We start from the raw sequence: 17263 nt of genomic DNA on the forward strand, positions 1-17263 counted from the left end.
TGAATTCTGGTAAAAAAATCCTAAGTTGTTATAACAAAATTGTTGATAGAATATTTGGGAAGATTCTTCAGCAATTTTGGTGATTTATGATCCTTATCTCTTTTAGACTAATCCTTGATGTGCGCTAGTTTATTGCGTATCCTTTGGGGCTTGTGCTCATGGGCTGTTTTGCTAACAACACCCTTTTCCGAAAAAATCACCTTGTCCTCAAGGTGATATTGCAACTTTAGGTCATCCTAGTGCTCCCAAGTGGTATCTTTCAGAGCTAATCCCAACCACTGAACCAGAACGAGCTTCGAAGGCGAAACACCAATGGTATCCCATTTCCAGTCAAGGATTGTTAAAGGTTCAACCACTGGGTGGTTATCAGAATTCGTTGGGGGCAAAGTATCAATATCCTCTGGTGGTTGTCCCTAATGGGTCATGCCCATCAAACTGCGGTACCTCAAGTTTCATATGAGGATGAGTGTGGGAGGGGGTGGGGTGATCTTGGGGTGAGGGTGGTTGGACTGTAAGTGTTGCAAGATGCTCTAAAATAGAGTCGATCTTAATGTTCATGATGGACTGAGCTTGCAAGATGGAAGCATGGTTTTGAGTAAGGCAATGAACAACCTCCTCGAGGTCGTTCTGTGGTGGCCTACCTGGTATTGTGCTCAGACATAAGGATGACAGGTTGGACCAATTGTTATGAACTAGCTAAGGAAGAAGAAGGAAACAAAAAGGTAATTCTCTATATTTTATTTATGCATTGAAGTTGTATATATAGATATGTTTGATATTGCTACAACCAATCATTAGCCGGCCGTAAAAGTGCTAATGGAATTCTGGTAAAAGAATCCTAAGTTATTATAACTAACAAAATTGCTAATAGAATATTTGGTGATTTCTGATCCTTATCTTCTTCAGACTTAATCCTTAAGTGTTGGTTTGCTACGTGTCCTTTTGGGCCTGTGCTCATGGGTTGTTTTGCTAACAAATTATTTCACATATAATCAAGGCAAAATTGTATTTTTGGTCCCCCTAGTTGTCTCCAATTTCGATTTTAGCCTCCCTTTAAATTTATTCATGAATTTAATCCCCCAATTATGTCAAATCATGTAAATGTGGTCCTCAAGCCTATATTTTTGAACGCAATCAACATTCAAATATGGGCTTAAGGACCAAATTTACAGGATTTGACATAATTGGAGACTAAATTCTTGAATAAATTTAAAGGGGAACTAAAATCGAAATTGGAGATAGGTAGGGAGACCAAAAATACAATTTTGTCTATAATCAATACACAAACAATTTTTATAACAATACTTAATAAAAAAATAAATATAATAGCAAATGAGAGTTTAGAAAAAGCTAAGTCAGGGTCAAAGGGCGTTATGTAATAAATTATAATCAACCCCGTCGGGTTAATCGTGTGCAGTAAATGATCTATAAATAAAAAAACACCAATACTTCTTTCATTGCATTGATATGATTTTGAATTTAGCCTCATATGAACTCAAACTCTATAGATAAAATAAAAATGTAAGATATCTAAGAACCCAACAAAAAGGTAATTACACATAAATAAGTTAAGTTAAGCATGGTGGCTTGCGTTTGAAACATGATTTACTGCCAAATTAAATAACGAATTATAATTATTATTTCTAACAATCACCAAAGGAGAAAAGAATACGAGAGAAAAATCTTGTTCATGCAAAACTTGTTCGAGAGTGGAAATTATGACTAGTCTCATGCAAAACTTGCATGATCAAACGCACCAGATTTTCTTAAAAAATTTCCAAACCATGATTGTAAGATTTGGATATTATTAATGATTATAGTATGTTCTTGATAACTGCTAAATATGAGTTATTTTGATAATAAAAATATATTGAAAATATCTTTACAAATATTTATTTAGCAGTTATCTTTGGCTTAAATATTAAGATTTGATATTTTTCTTATTTATGCGTTGCAGATATGAAAATGATAGATTAATGGAGAAAAAGATCCATAAAATATCCAAAATATCAAGAAATCTCAAGAAGATATGATTACAAGAAAAACAAATCCAAAAGATATCAAAAATATCAAAAAGGAAGATTTTTAGCTTCAAGCCCTCATTCATTCTAAAGCCCTCAATAGCCATGAGTGGCTAAACCCCTAGTTAGGGCCTGAGAGACCTAAAAGCCAAGCGATGTATGATGTACTCACTATTTATCAATGCAAAGGTGCTTTCTATTCTATTATATTTTCTGCTTTTATCTTGCATTATTCATCTTTATATTCTGTTAGGGGTTAGACGTTCGAAAGAGGGTAACTTCTAATAGAACAAAAAGAAAGGATTTCATAAAAAAATCATTACTAGGAATAGAATGATAATTTTATGCCCATGCATTCTTGCAAACATCTAGAATTCATACTTTATGCATTTTATTTGTTGAGTCTTTGCAAAGGAATTTGGAAGATAGATAAATAAAATAGCCTTCGTGAGGAATCAGGGGCAAGTAATTGAACAGATGTGGGTGTAGAACAGAATCACCTAAATTGATAAAGAAAAATCATAAACTCATACATCCTAAGCAAATCAGGCAGGCTAGGTCCCAACCTTATCATATTCTGATTTTATTTCTTTTATCTTCTATTTTTATCTTTTATTTTTCTTATCTTATCTTTTCTTATCTTTATCTTAATCTTTTATTTTTCTTATCTTTTATCTTCTATTTTCTCTTATCTTTATCATATCTTAATATTTTATCTTCTATTTTGATATTTAAATCTTTTATCTTTTCTTTTAAATCTTTATCTTATCTCCTATATTTTCTTATCTTTATTTTAAATTATTTATCTATTGCTTTTAAATTGGGTTTGCATTAATATAAGTACAAATAAAGTTTGTGTAGATTCGACACTCGAACTTCCGAGTACTTTACTACTTGTGACAATTTGGTACACTTGCCAACGAGTTAACAAGTTTTTGGCACCGTTGTCGGGGACTTTGTTTTTCGTACTTGATTATTTGCATATTTCTATTTTAAAGCAATTAATTTTCACTTTTATTTTTTATTTTACTTTCTTTTTTTTTTCAAAAAAAAAAAAAAACTTTTTCGTGTGAGTCTATACTTGCAGGATAAAACCTTAGAAGAACTTGATCCATGGGAGACATTTCCAAGATGGAAGATATTTATAAGAGGTGGACTAAGTATCTTGTCAGCACGCGATCAAGGGTCAATCACCCACCACCGGTAAATTGTGATTTTTGTGGAGGAGAACATTTCAATGATAACTGTCATCTCTACTCCATGAAAAATTCTTGGTGGGGACAGGAGATACACCCTTACAATCAATATGAAGAAGAAAAAACTCTAACTCTTGAAAGTGTGTTTGCAGAATTCATGGCATACCATGCTACCTCTACAACCAATCAAAACTCGATACAAAACTAGAAAATTCAGATTGGCAAGAGCTACTCTATGGAAAATTATCAGTGGGAGCAAGAGTTACAACCCTACAATCACTATGAAGAAGAAAAAACTTCTAATCTGGATAATTTGTTGATGTAATACAAGGAAGTCATTGAATCTACTCAACGAGCATTTAAAAGTCTAGAAATTAAAGTTGGTAAGCTAGCATAAGAAGTGACTAAATTTGTGATCAGAAGAGAAGAAAACTTTGTAGAGGTTGAAGCTCATGAGGAAATCCTTGTAGAAGAACATGACTCAAAAGAAAGAGATGAAGAGAAAGAAGAAGAGAAGAAAGAATAAGAAGGAGAAAAGAAGGAAAAGGAAGAAAACGGTGAGGAGAAAGTACAACAATGGGAGAAGCACTCACAAGTAGAAATTCAACAAGAAAGTATTCTCCAAGTCAATACCCCTCCTCATCAACTAATTGTCAAGGAAAAAAGATATGGAGAACATGAGAAAATCTTAAGTGTCATTCTTTCCTTGATCGCTACCATTTCTCTTGCAATAATGTGGAAGGTGCTTCCAAAATACACGAGTTTCATGGTGTCTCTAACTAAGAGGCGAAAATGCAAGGAAGATGTTTATGTGACCTTCATGCCACCTTGAAGGCATTGGACTCGTCAAGCTAATGACTTTAAAGAAGCGCTTACTGGGAGGCAACCCAGGATTTCTTACCCTATCTTTCTTTTAGTTAATTGCATTATGTGTTATTTCCTTTCTTTATTTTGATTTTGTGCATTTTAATTTCAGCAATTTAATTCTAGTAGTTTAAATTTAGTCATTGAATAAAGATTGCATGATATTTGTGAAGTCACTATTTAGGCTTTTTCCGAAGGATTCAACACTTGAAATGTTGCTTGACAATTGGGAAAATACTGGTTTCCTAGAAGCAAGAGTCAGTCAAACAGTGGAACATGAATCACAAAGAGAGAAAAGGTTAGCTTGATGGAAAGAAATCATGGTTCGGTAAGCCGATAACTTTATCTTGTCCCGGTGAGCTGTGTGAACTTAATTATGAGAGAACATCTGTTTTTAAATTTCTAATTTTGCATCATTCTTAGACTGTTGGATTATTTGCATAAGGTGGATATGATCAAGGCCATGTTTCTTTTTATTTTAGCCACTCAGCACCTATGATGAATTCATCCCTTGCACCCTTGTTGAGCCAAAAGTAATAATGATTTGTTTGAATAAACCCCTGAGCCTAATTTTGATATCCTTGACCTTGTTTTAGGATTCTAAGAGAGCATAAGGGTTTCAAGTTATGATAAGTCCTTAATTTGGGGGATTGCTAAAGGAATTTTCCTTAAAATAAAAAAGCAGCACACAATATGGCACCCTCAGAAGCTTGTAAGCCCAAAGTATTCTTATTAAAAAAAAAGAAAAAAAAATTGCAAATAAGGGCATAAAAAAAAAAGGTGCCATAAGTGCTAAGGTAAAAAAAAAGTAATTTTGAAATAAGGGCAGAAAAAGAGAGGTTTCATAAGTGCCAAGAAGAAAAATGTTGTTAGAGGAATAAATGCTAAAAAATAAATAAGCCTAGGCAAGAAATAAGTGAAAGTTTTTCTAAGGATGCATGCTCTCTTATAATCCTAAGTTTTTGAAATCCCAGACAAACCATGATTTCTTGTTTAGCCAGGCCCCGTTACAAGCCAATAAAGGTCCCTAGTGATCCACCAAGTGTAAGTAAGAATAACTTTAACTGAGAAGAAGTGCAAAATTTGGGAATCTTAATTGCAGGTCGTAGAATTTCAAACACTCACCCCACACACTTGTGCACAGAGAGAAACACTAACCTTGTGAGGAAAGTGAGGCAAGCCAACTTGATTAATTTTCGATACTAACTATTTTCATCTCGATGTTGTTTGTGCTTCCATTGTGAGATTATGGCAAATGCGGAAAGGACCAGTTGAAAGAATTTGAAAAAAATTACAGCTATTGAAAGTGTTGGAGCATTCGGAGCCTGCTCTCATTTATTTTTGTTGTTTTTGCTTGAGGACAAGCAAAGCTTTAATTTGGGAGATTTTGATAACTGCTAGATATAAGTTATTTTGATAATAAAAATATATTGAAAATATCTTTAAAAATATTTATTTAGCAGTTATATTTGGCTTAACTATTAAGATTTGATATTTCTCTTATTTATGGGTTGCAGATATGAAAATGAGAGATTAAGGGAGAAAAAGATTCAGAAAATATCAAAAATATTTAAAAATCTCAAGAAGATATGATTACAAAAATTCAAAAGATATCAAAAATATCAAAAAGGAAGATTTTTAGCATCAAGCCCAAGTCCACTACAACAACTATAAAAAGAGAGTCAAGCCAAGTAGAAAAAACACAACACCACATAACCCCCTCTCCTAGGGGTTTCATTTACCCCTCTTATCCCATCATTTCTTATACCTCATTCATTGTAAAGCCCACCTCATTCATTGTAAAGCCTCCAATGGCTATGAGTGGCTAAACCCCTAGTTGGCCTAAAAGCCAAGCGATGTATGATGTACTCACTATTTATCAATGCAAAGATGCTTTCTATTTTATTATATTTTCTGCTTTTATCTTGCATTATTCATCTTTATATATTCTGTTAGGCGTTAGACGTTCGGGAGAGGATAACTTCTAAATAAGATTTAAAGAAGGTATGCATGCATTGATTTTAGAGGTTAGACCCTCAGAAGAGGGTAACTCCTAATAGAACAAAAAGAAAGGATTTCATAAGAAAATCATTGCTAGGAATAGAATGATAATTTTATGCCCATGCATTCTTGCAAACATCTAGAATTCATACTTTATGAATTTTATTTTATTTGTTGAAAGATAGATAAATAAAATAGGCTTGTTATCCTGAGGAATCAGGAGCAAGTAATTGAACAGATGTGGGTAGAACAGAATCACCTAAATGGATAAAGAAAAAATCATAAACTCATACATCCTAGGCAAATCAGGCAGGCTAGGTCCCAACCTTATCATATTCTGATTTTATTTCTTTTATCTTCTATTTTTATCTTTTATTTTTCTTTTCTTATCTTTATCTTAATCTTTTATTTTTCTTATCTTTTATCTTCTATTTTCTCTTATCTTTATCATATCTTAATATTTTATCTTCTATTTTAATCTTTAAATCTTTTATCTTTTCTTTTAAATCTTTATCTTATCTCCTATATTTTCTTATCTTTATTTTAAATTATTTATCTATTGCTTTTAAATTGGGTTTACATTAATCTAAGTACAAATAAAGTCTGTGTAGATTCGACACTCGGACTTCCGAGTACTTTACTACTTGTGATAATTTGTTACACTTGCCAACGAGTTAATAGTTCTCGCACAAAATCATGACATGTCAAACTCATAGCTTTTCTCTTGAAAAATAACATGTAATTAGCTATAAACATTAGGTAAATTATGATAATCTCCATAGTGCATGACCACCATTCCTCCTTTCGCCCCTTCACCTCTACCATTAGATCTCGCAGTTGCATCCCTTCCGCAACCACCCCATCATCGACACTTCACCTTCACCACCAAATCTCACTATCACACCCCTTTTGCAACCACCCCCACTAGATCTCTATTGGGGTTTCCCCATCTATATATATTGTTGAAAATATTCTAAACAAACCATGAGTGGAAAGAACCACATCTCATGGACCATGCATTACATAGGAATCACTAAGGGATTAGAATGCGCCTTTGTAGGGTGCTTTCAAGTGATGGGTTGTCTTTGATTATCAAGCGTTGAAAGTATAACACCTCTACTCAATCCATGTGTGCAACAATCGGAGAAAAGTCTTGATGGTAAACATAGTAATATGGTTTAATACACTTATCTCTATCAATTCATGTATTTTCACCTCTCTCGTATATACAAGAATAATCTGATCCACATCTCACTCATATCTTATCAAATCTTATTTGATGTTGATAATCATCTTATCAAATCGTATTTGATATAAATCTTTGATCTTATGAAATGTCATTCGATTAGATATACAAATTTATGTGATCAGATATATAAATAATTAATTAAATCATATCTAAATAATTTATCTTATCAAATTCTGTCTTTTTAATTAAATCTTATTTAATTAATATGTAGTTAATTAATTAAATCATATTTTATTAATTAACTATGAGCTAAATTAAATCACAGTTGATTTATTCATCTGCTTCAATTGATTCCTCTATGCATGCGACACTATAGGCTTTAACTAGAATGGCAATAACATTATCTTTATAATATTATAGACAATGATTGACATCTAGCAATACATTGTTGTCACATAAACCACGAGAAAATCGGTGATTTGATTTCTACCTTAGCACAATCATTTCATTGTGTAGTCTTTGTCCCTTCATCCAAATGTCTTTATCGAACACGAGACACAAAAGTGTCACCTTGTTAAGTCCAATCATCTATTTCTCGATACCCAAGTGGACGTGTACACACAAATGAGTCCTATATTTCATATTGACCCATTTTCGCGTGGTCACACATGTAGCGCATCCCACTCTTTCAAGGGACCCATAGACATAACTCCTGCTATGTAGGGGGAATGATTCTTATCTACATCACTTACATTTCTCAACATAATTCATTGCACACACAAGTATTACTTTTATGATCACCTTGTTACATATGACGTTTGATGACATTAAAGCCTACATGTAGGGATCGTAGTGACTTCAAGTTGAATGATTACTATCACATAATGATTAGCATGATAAGCGTTTATGACACTTGCATAACTATTATGAAACCTTTTCATGGTGAGTCAATCTAGTATAAATATTACTCCCAATGTTTATACCTATGTGCTGACTTGATATTTCATATCCATGACATGTGAGATGCAGTCATCCATCTACTCACACAATAGTCTTAATATATTATCGTCGTCATAGTTAACAATAATACTCTTCTACAAACATTTAAGAATAACATTTTATCACTCAATGAATCTCACATCATTGGATAATTCACCTATTCTAAGGATGTTACCTTATTATTCAACAAATTAATAATATAATGATTGAAATGCATATAAACCAAAGTCATGATATAAAATATAGTCTAAAATGGATTGACCACTAAGGCTCATTCCAACAATCTCTCACCAGCACTAGTGCCATCGGGCATAAACCTAATACCTATTGGTCTAGTGTGAACATTATGCTTTTGCTAAGCAATGTGTCTCCATAAGTGGGTTAACGACCTTCTCTAATGTTAGCTCTCTACATATCTCTCGAATGAAATGGAAGCGTCCAAGTATATGGGTTTAGATAACTAGTGAGACCTAGGTTCCTTAGCCTGCGGGATTACTCCTTTGTTATCACAATCGAGGTCAATCAGGCCTGCGATGCTAGGAACAATGCCAAGTCCAGTAATAAACATCCCGATCCAAACATCCCACTCCTCAGCTTGCACCAAAGGCATCTATATACTCAGTATTTGTAGAATAATGGATGATTGTCCCTTGCCTGGAACTCTTCCAACTTACAACTTCACCATTAAGGCAAAATACAAACCCTGATTGCGATTGAGAATCATCCCTATCTCGAAAGCTAGTGTAAAATGAATCCTTAGTCCTTCCCAAGTACTTTAGGATATTATTGACAACGGTTTGGTGACCTTCACCAAGATTAGTTTAGTATATGTTCATCATACTCAAAGAATATGAGACGTTTGATCGAGTACACATCATGACATACATGATAGATCCTATTGCTAAAGCATATGGAATCCTACTCATGTGATCCCTTTCATCTAATGTAGTAGGGCACTATCCCTTGGAAAAGTATATGCCATGTGACAGACAAGAAACCTTTTAATTTCTTAATCCCCACGTACCCTTCATATAAATAAATAATGAAGATTAAAATATGTTTAATTCCTACTAAATAACTAAATCTTGTATTTGTTTATTGATAAATTTTTTCTTTACATTGAGTCCCTAATAAAATAATAATTTTGTTTTTTTTGTCATTGACACTTTTCTTAGTTCATAATAAATTAACCAATTTTGTTTTTATTCCATGATATTCTTTTCCACTTTGTTATTAATATTTTTCAAAATAAATAATAAAAAATAAATTTTTTTACCAGAAAATAAACATAAAATTTGTTAATTTATCATAAACATTAAAGTGTCAAGAATAAAAAATACTTTATTTTATTTTATCAAGAAGTAAAAATGAGTTTTTTTTATTATAGAGTAAATATAAAATTTAAATATTTAAGTATCAGGAACTTTTAGCTAATAATCAATAACAATCTTTTAATTAAATTAAATTTGATAATTTTACCTCGCTTTTTTTTTTTTCTGCTTTATTAAGTTGTTATCACGCTTTTCTTTCTCTCTCCCACGATCATTCCCATATGATATGATAGGGCAATAGGGTATTCATTGTTTAAAGTATGACATTAAAGGAAAGTGAGAAGAAAAAAAATACTGTTATCTTATATTATCATATAGTAGTATCATATATTATATTATATTACTACATAATATTATAATTATATAATATATTATATTAATTATTATATATATTAACGAGTTTACGAAAGTTCCTGGTACGAAGCAACAGAGATTCAGGAGGAGCCAGAGTGAGTGATACAGAGAAAGAAGAAAGATTTAAAATTGGAAGAGGAACAATTGGAAGGAGAAAACCCTAATTGGAGGATGTGATTTATTGCATAATCGATGGAAAAACCCTAGATTCGGAGCAGGGGGCGCAATCGACGACGCCGTAGATGCTTGTTGCGGTTGGAGCGTCGTGGGATCTGAATTGGTTCCTGCAATTGTTGCTCTCCGTCATCGTCGTGGCCATTGGGGTTCACTACTTCGTCAAGGTCACCGCTTCCAAATACTTCTTGGTCGACGCCAATTTCGAAGGGGACCACCACCACGCCCTCGCCACCGACGCCATGCCCGGTGCCCTCGCTGCCGCCGATCCTCTCTGTGCCGTCTGCGCCACGCCAGCCCCTAAGAAGTGCTCGCGCTGCAAAGCCGTTAGATATTGGTATGGTACCTTCCTTCAATCATCAATGTGATTGTGATCGTTATGATTATGAGGAGTTTTATTAATTGATTGATTGATTGATTAATTAATTAATGTATTTATTTAATGTTATGGTAATTTAGAGAATGGTGCTTCTTTTGGTAGTATTTTTGATTCGTAGGTAGCTGAGGTTTTACAATAACTCATACTCGCTATCCAACCAATTGAGCTAGACCCCCTTCGTCTTCTTGTGGTAGTTTTTGGTTGTTACTTGTTGGTTAATTAAGTCTTGGTGTGAAATGAATTCTGGGTTTGCTAATGAAATTGACGAGTTTATTTATTTATTTTCTTAAAAGAAATTTGGTGGGAATAGTAAGTGTTTGTTTTTAAATGGGTAAGAAGGGGATGGCTGAATTTAATTTGCATTTGTGTGGATTTTGCAGTTCGCAAGCATGTCAGCAGTCTCACTGGATGTCTGGGCATAAGACAGTGTGCAAGGATTTTCGTGAGACCAGTGCAAGAAGCTCGGCTCAGAATGGGGTAATTAATCGTGGGTTTAAGGCTTCTGCTGCTGGGGGTAAAAGCTTATCAACGATTGCGCTGATACCTGGCTGTGGAGCAGGAGCAATTTCCAGGCCAATCAAGCAGGCTAAAGATGTAATTTTCTATAATGGAAGTGTTAAATAATTTCGTGTTATGGGCTTTTCTTATTGCGGGTAGTGAGAGGGAAAGGGAAACTTTGAGTGCTAGATTTTGTTGCCTTGAGATGATGTGCCAAAAAGCATGCACCTTAGTGAAGAAAAATACTAATACATGTGGCTATTTTTCATTAGTCTTCCTTATTTCCAATTTGCAAAACAGTAAGCTACTTGCTGCAAAGGGGCCTGGAAGACTGAAGTTGTTAGTTTTATTATTTTACCCCTTAGCATCATGATTAGAATGTTAAATTGTTGGGCTTTTTGAACTTTTTTTTTTGTTATAATCGATCAGTTATCGATCAGAGGTATGTCTCCCCTGAACTTCATAAAGCACCAGTGCCGTGCTCTTGATTTTTGTTTTGGGGTCTTAGACCCTTGAATTGGAAGTCACATTGGAATGACTTGCTCTTTAGTCTTTACTCATCAGGCAGCTCCTCAATCAGCTCAGGGTGCTGACCCTTTCTAGTGCCTTGCCTCAGTGTCGTTGAGTCTCTGACATTATTTTGTTTACAGGCTAAATCTGATATATTTTCTCACCTGCGCATTAAAATTATATGCTTTGTCTTGTTCAGGTTCTTTTTTCTTACGATGAATTTGTCAAGTTTTTCAACTGGGACAAGCCAGGATTTCCTCCTTGTGGACTCTTGAATTGTGGAAACAGGTTTGCCCTTTTTCACGACTGAGCTTCAGCTTTATTGCTCTATCTGTGATAATAGTGATAAGAGGATATGGAAAGTAATTTTCATTTATTGCAAATTTTTTAGTTGCTTTGCAAATGTGGTTCTTCAGTGCCTCTCATTCACAAAGCCACTTGTCGCCTACTTGTTGGAGAAGGGCCACCGTAGAGAATGTAATGTCATAACTCTGACCTTGTTTTGCTGGATGTCAACTATTATTCATGCTTATGTTGTTGTTGTTGGTTCTTCAGGCAGTTGTAATGATTGGTGCTTCCTATGTGAATTTGAAAATCATGTTGAAAGAACAAGGCTAAGTTCACAGGCATTTTCTCCCATGAATATTCTCTCTCGTTTGCCTAATATTGGTGGTACACTGGGCTATGGAAGACAAGAGGATGCTCATGAGTTCATGAGGTTTGTTTTTCCTTGCAATGTTATCGTTTCACTTTTTTTAGTGAATTGTTTTGAATGATGTCTAGATCTTACATTGTGTTTGGTAAGATGTAGAAGGTAAGTTTTTTGTTTTTTTTTTCAATACCTTTTTGTAGGTTTTCCATTGATACTATGCAATCTGTTTGCCTTGATGAATTTGGTGGAGAAAAAGCTGTCCCTCCTAACCTTCAGGAGACCACCCTTATTCAACACATTTTTGGTGGTCGTCTTCAATCTGAGGTTAGACATCTAATCAGACTGAAATAAACATTTCTTGTTAGAATGAATGCCTTTCTATTGTTTCATTACAAATATAATGTAAATAGAGACTAATGATTAATTTGTCATGGGATTATTAAGTGAAACTTGCTGTGTTTTTTTGCCTATCTTTGAACTTTATAAGTTAGTCTGACTAAATGCTAAGACTCCAAATCATCCAACTCTATTTAAGGTTGGACTATGGAGAGTAACCTAATATTCTATTTGATTTCTATTTTCAAGAACAATTTTATGTTTTTAGAAATAATAAATATTAATAAAACCTGTTAGAATGAATGTTTTCTGGTCTTAATTTTTGTAAGCAGTTAACAGGATACATGTGTCAACAAGAAGAATACAATTACAGTAGTTTATGGTTTGGAAAAAATAAAAAAGCATTAATTTATGGAAATTTTGTAAATTTGTAACTAGCATGATGGCTGTCAAATCTGGATTCATAAAAATATTGTGTATCCAGGTTTCATGAATCGTGATCAATAATTGAAGATGCATCTATATATTGGCATTTCAAAGTTGAAGGTAATAAAGGGAAATATAAACTTCAAATTAGATCAAGATTCAAGTTGTAGCAGTCTCAATGACAGAAAGGGGGAAAAAACAGTGACTGCATAAATTCAGCTTTATAGCCCATTAAATAAACCAAAAAATTAAGCGTCTCACTATTTCCTATTCCAAATGCATAATCTAATGATCATCATTCTTCATCCCCACAATTAATGCCATTTAGTTCATCCTTACGGAAATGCTGTGGTACTTTCTGTTATTCCAATGTTTGTGTGTCTGTGATAGTGACATGGCAAATTCTTTGAAAGATAATTGTTCTGCAGCACTCTAATGGAAGAAGCCTTTTCAGTTTACTAGGGAATAACACGCTTATAAAATGTTATAAAATGCATTTTGTTATTTTGATACTGACATGGATGTGACCATATGTCTTATTCTTTTTTCTTGTGAAACTATAGGTGATTTGCACAAAATGTAATAAGATTTCAAATCAGTATGAAAATATGATGGACTTGACAGTTGAAATTCATGGAGATGCTGCTTCCTTGGAGGAATGTCTAGACCAGTTTACTGCCAGGGAGCGGCTTGATGGGGAAAATATGTATAAATGTGAGGGGTAAGGATGCTCTTCCTATTGAAAGATACTTGTACCATAACAATGTTTAATATCACATTAAATATTGTTTCTTCACCATTGATGTCAGCATCCCTTAAAAATAATATTTAGTTATAATAACTGTTTTTGTAGTTTGATTAATTGAATGTAGAGGATTACATGATGTTTTTAGATTATGAATTGAAATGGAAAGCATCCCTCTTCCCTCTAGGAAGAAAATTAAGTTCACGAAGATGTTCTGTAGTGGTAAACCATGAATGGTAACAATGTAATGAATTAATAATATTATTAGCTTCAAAACTCAATTCCAATAATATAGTCACTATATTAGTCTCATGTGCTTAAAGTTGACCATAGCCCTTAATTTTGACGACCAAGATATCAAGGCTGTTAAGACTATAGGCCTTCTATAAAAATTTTGTAATATGATAGAAACTTTTTGTACTGACCCCTGTCCCCTTAAAATGATACAAACTGATAATTTTACTGTACAAACATTTATTGGATTCAATTATGTATGTTATGCGTTCAAGTTATCCATTTTTTTGGTTTAGCTTTTATTAAAGAATTTGGAAGGTGGTGATTATACAGTATATCCTGTCAAGTCATGGTACTTAAGTTGATGTATGAAAATGGCTTTGTAGTTTTCTGGCTGTAGCAAAATATGTTTTGCTTGAGAATGAACCATAAAATTTATCCTTAATTTAGCAGTTGCTTTTGGTCTGATTATGCCAGATTTCTTATTTATTTGGCCGGAATCAAGTTTTATCAATGAAAATAGAATGCAAACATTTGCTTTTGATAATGCATTTTTGCTGTTAGGAAGATCCTGCTCTTAAACAAGTTTTCCTGCTGCTTGTCAGGTGCAAGGATTATGTCAAAGCATGGAAACGCCTTACTGTGAAATGCGCTCCAAATATTCTTACAATTGCCTTGAAAAGATTTCAGGTATTGGTAATTTGATCTAGACTGCCTGGCTAAGTTGTCATGCTATAAGTTGTTTAAACTTTAGATATCAATTGTATAATTTCTAGTACTTTCCCATCATGTGCTTCATGTGATATGAATTGTATGGATATGGATTTAGCATGATTATATACCATACTTGATTTTAATCCCTACTAGTATATAAAACCATGAAAGGCTTGTATGCATTGTGAGCTATTCTTATCATGTTTTCTCATTTCTTTATTTTGGTGTTGTGTACATGCAGAGTGGGAGGTTTGGAAAACTTAACAAGAGAATATCCTTCCCTGAGACTTTAAATCTTAGCCCTTATATGAGTGAAGCTGGAGATGGATCTGATATTTATAAGCTATACGGTGTTGTAGTACATATTGATATGCTAAATGCTTCATTTTTTGGTCATTACATCTGTTACATCAAAGATTTCCAGGGAAACTGGTATAGGATTGATGACTGGAAGGTAGATTTCTTTGTCTCCCGATACAAGTTGTAATATTTTTCTTTTTAGTCTCTAAGTACCCTGTATAATGTGCTTGAACTGTCAGTATCCTCATTTGTGTTGCATGACATTTCTCAGGTTATGACTGTGGAGGTGGAAGAGGTACTTTCTCAGGGAGCATACATGCTCTTGTATAGCAGGTATTCCTTTGATTATGTGCTGAAGAGGCTAATGCTCACTTATTTCTCTCTCTCACACAGTATTTGTGCTTCCTATTTTCACTTCTGCTGCCTGAATGATGTTTCCCAATTAGCTGGTTCTGTTAACATTGTGTTGAGAGCTTGTGAGTACAACTTTGAGTGTCTTTGCCTTTGGTAGGTGGTTTTATGACTAACATGGCCTGTGTTGGATTGTTTGGTCTTTGGAATCATGGAACATGGCAACTGTTAGAACACCAGCTCTACCTTTTTATATGGAGTAAATTATCAAATCACTCATTTTAGTCCTTGAAATTATGAAGAAAACAAAAGTAGTCTCTCAAATTGACAGCTAGTGATTATTGAAGCAAACAAATACCTGATGTTAGGATCTGTCAACTTTAATGTGCATTAGTAAATCTGGTCCCTAACATCTGGGACCAAATTGACTGGTGGTTGTCAAATTCAAGGAACAAATTGATTGATGTGGTAATGTTAGTGACAAAATTTTGACCTAGGATGCAATTTTGGGACCTAATTGATAGGCTGTTGTTAAAGTTAGGGAGGGATGTAATTTGGTTATTTATAATATTTAAGGACTGGATTTGTTTGGTGCCAATTTCATAGATTAGTTGATGATTTAGATACATCTCCCAGAGAAAGATTAAGTTCTGGTCTTTTTTCTTTGTTAAGCTTCATCTTTCATTGTACTCTGTCATGGCCTTTTCTTTGTTTTACATGGGCAACCTGATGTCTTGGTGATAAATTCAGTTTTATCTAGTTTGCTTAGATAATTTGAGATTGGGTGTGTAGTTTTGCATTTCGATGTGTGTAGTGGCATTTGCTCCGATTTCTAGGTGTGATTCCTAATTTTTGGAACTGAAGTTGGTTTGCACCTATTGATAACTGGTTATTTGAACCTATGACCTATCTTTATGAGGTTTGATGATATGAATGATTCCAATAATTGATGTGTCAAATGCATGTAACTTTTTAATAGTAATATTTGTCAATTTCTTTCTGAGAAAAGTGGTAAAGCATTGCTCAATTTGATCCTGGGCAGGTGTAGTGCCCGGCCATCAGGCCTTCAAATTCAAACTAGTGAATCTTCAGGGATAGCAGAAGTTCAAACAGAAGTGGAAGTGGAGCCTGGACAAACTGAACAAGATGAATGCCTCTCAAATATGAAGGCTTTGACTTGTAGTAGAGGTTCTGAGGTTTTGCCATCTGATGTTAGTCCAGAATTGAAGGTTTCTTCCAGCTATGACTGTGAGTCTTTTGCTGGATTGAACTCACCAGTCAAAAGAGAACAGTTTAATGATGTGGACATGATGGATGTTGATTCAACTGGTATTGTGAATGAGATTTCTTGTGGTGCTGTTGAATCATCTTATGTGCCCATTTCTCAAACAGACAGTGATTTGGGGGATGTAGATATGGGCAGATCATTAGAAGAGACTTCAGGCTGCAAGGAAGAGCAAGATGATACTGATATGGTTAGTTCTGGTCTTTGTTCGGGTCCACCAAATGACAATTCCTTTGATAAGCACCCTTCCGTTTCACGTGATCATCAAAACATGGAAGAAGATTCAGAACATATCGATGTGGTTAACTGCAAGTTGATTACAGCCAAAGATAATGCATGCTATTCTAATGGATATGTCAGTGCAAATGAGCCTTCAATTCCAGTTGAAGACGCAGGCTCACAAATTTCTGGCATCAGTTCTTTTCCCACTGAAAATGACAAAGGAAATGGAATTAAGAAAGTGGAAATATCAGCCGACATCTAGATGCAGCTATTTTTGTTATCTCTTCATATCATTTAATTATCCCATCATCGAAAAAGGTGGTGAGTTGGGAAATTTTTGTCCGGGGTTTCATTATTTGCAGGACCTTGGATCTTATTTCTAACATTTTTAGATGGATATCCTATTTTAATTTTACTGATAGAATACAAGTCCTTTGTCCTTATATCCTCCCTCCAATCTTGTACATACGAGAAACATAATT

At 34.0% G+C, this 17263-nt stretch overlaps 1 protein-coding gene across 1 annotated transcript; it reads left to right on the forward strand.

Moving 5' to 3' along the window:
• Positions 1–9955: 9955 nt before the first annotated feature.
• LOC100820594 (ubiquitin carboxyl-terminal hydrolase 18) lies at positions 9956–17224 on the forward strand. Its single transcript, XM_003545369.5, has 11 exons — positions 9956–10466; positions 10889–11102; positions 11716–11804; positions 11908–11993; positions 12072–12234; positions 12369–12492; positions 13494–13651; positions 14515–14599; positions 14865–15077; positions 15195–15256; positions 16317–17224. Exons 1-11 carry the CDS (start codon positions 10198–10200, stop codon positions 17041–17043), a joined length of 2190 nt encoding a protein of 729 aa, XP_003545417.1. The 5' UTR covers positions 9956–10197; the 3' UTR covers positions 17044–17224.
• Positions 17225–17263: the final 39 nt, after the last annotated feature.

The sequence above is a fragment of the Glycine max genome, chromosome 14 (assembly GCF_000004515.6).
Source record: "Glycine max cultivar Williams 82 chromosome 14, Glycine_max_v4.0, whole genome shotgun sequence".
Lineage (NCBI taxonomy): Eukaryota > Viridiplantae > Streptophyta > Magnoliopsida > Fabales > Fabaceae > Glycine > Glycine max.

Coding starts and splice junctions, on each gene's coding strand:
- LOC100820594 (XM_003545369.5), top strand. CDS start 10,198: ATGCTTGTTGCGGTTGGAGCGTCGTGGGATCTGAATTGGTTCCTGCAA. Junction 11,805..11,907: donor CTCTTGAATTGTGGAAACAG/GTTTGCCCTTTT, acceptor CAAATTTTTTAG/TTGCTTTGCAAATGTGGTTC. Junction 15,257..16,316: donor TACATGCTCTTGTATAGCAG/GTATTCCTTTGA, acceptor GATCCTGGGCAG/GTGTAGTGCCCGGCCATCAG.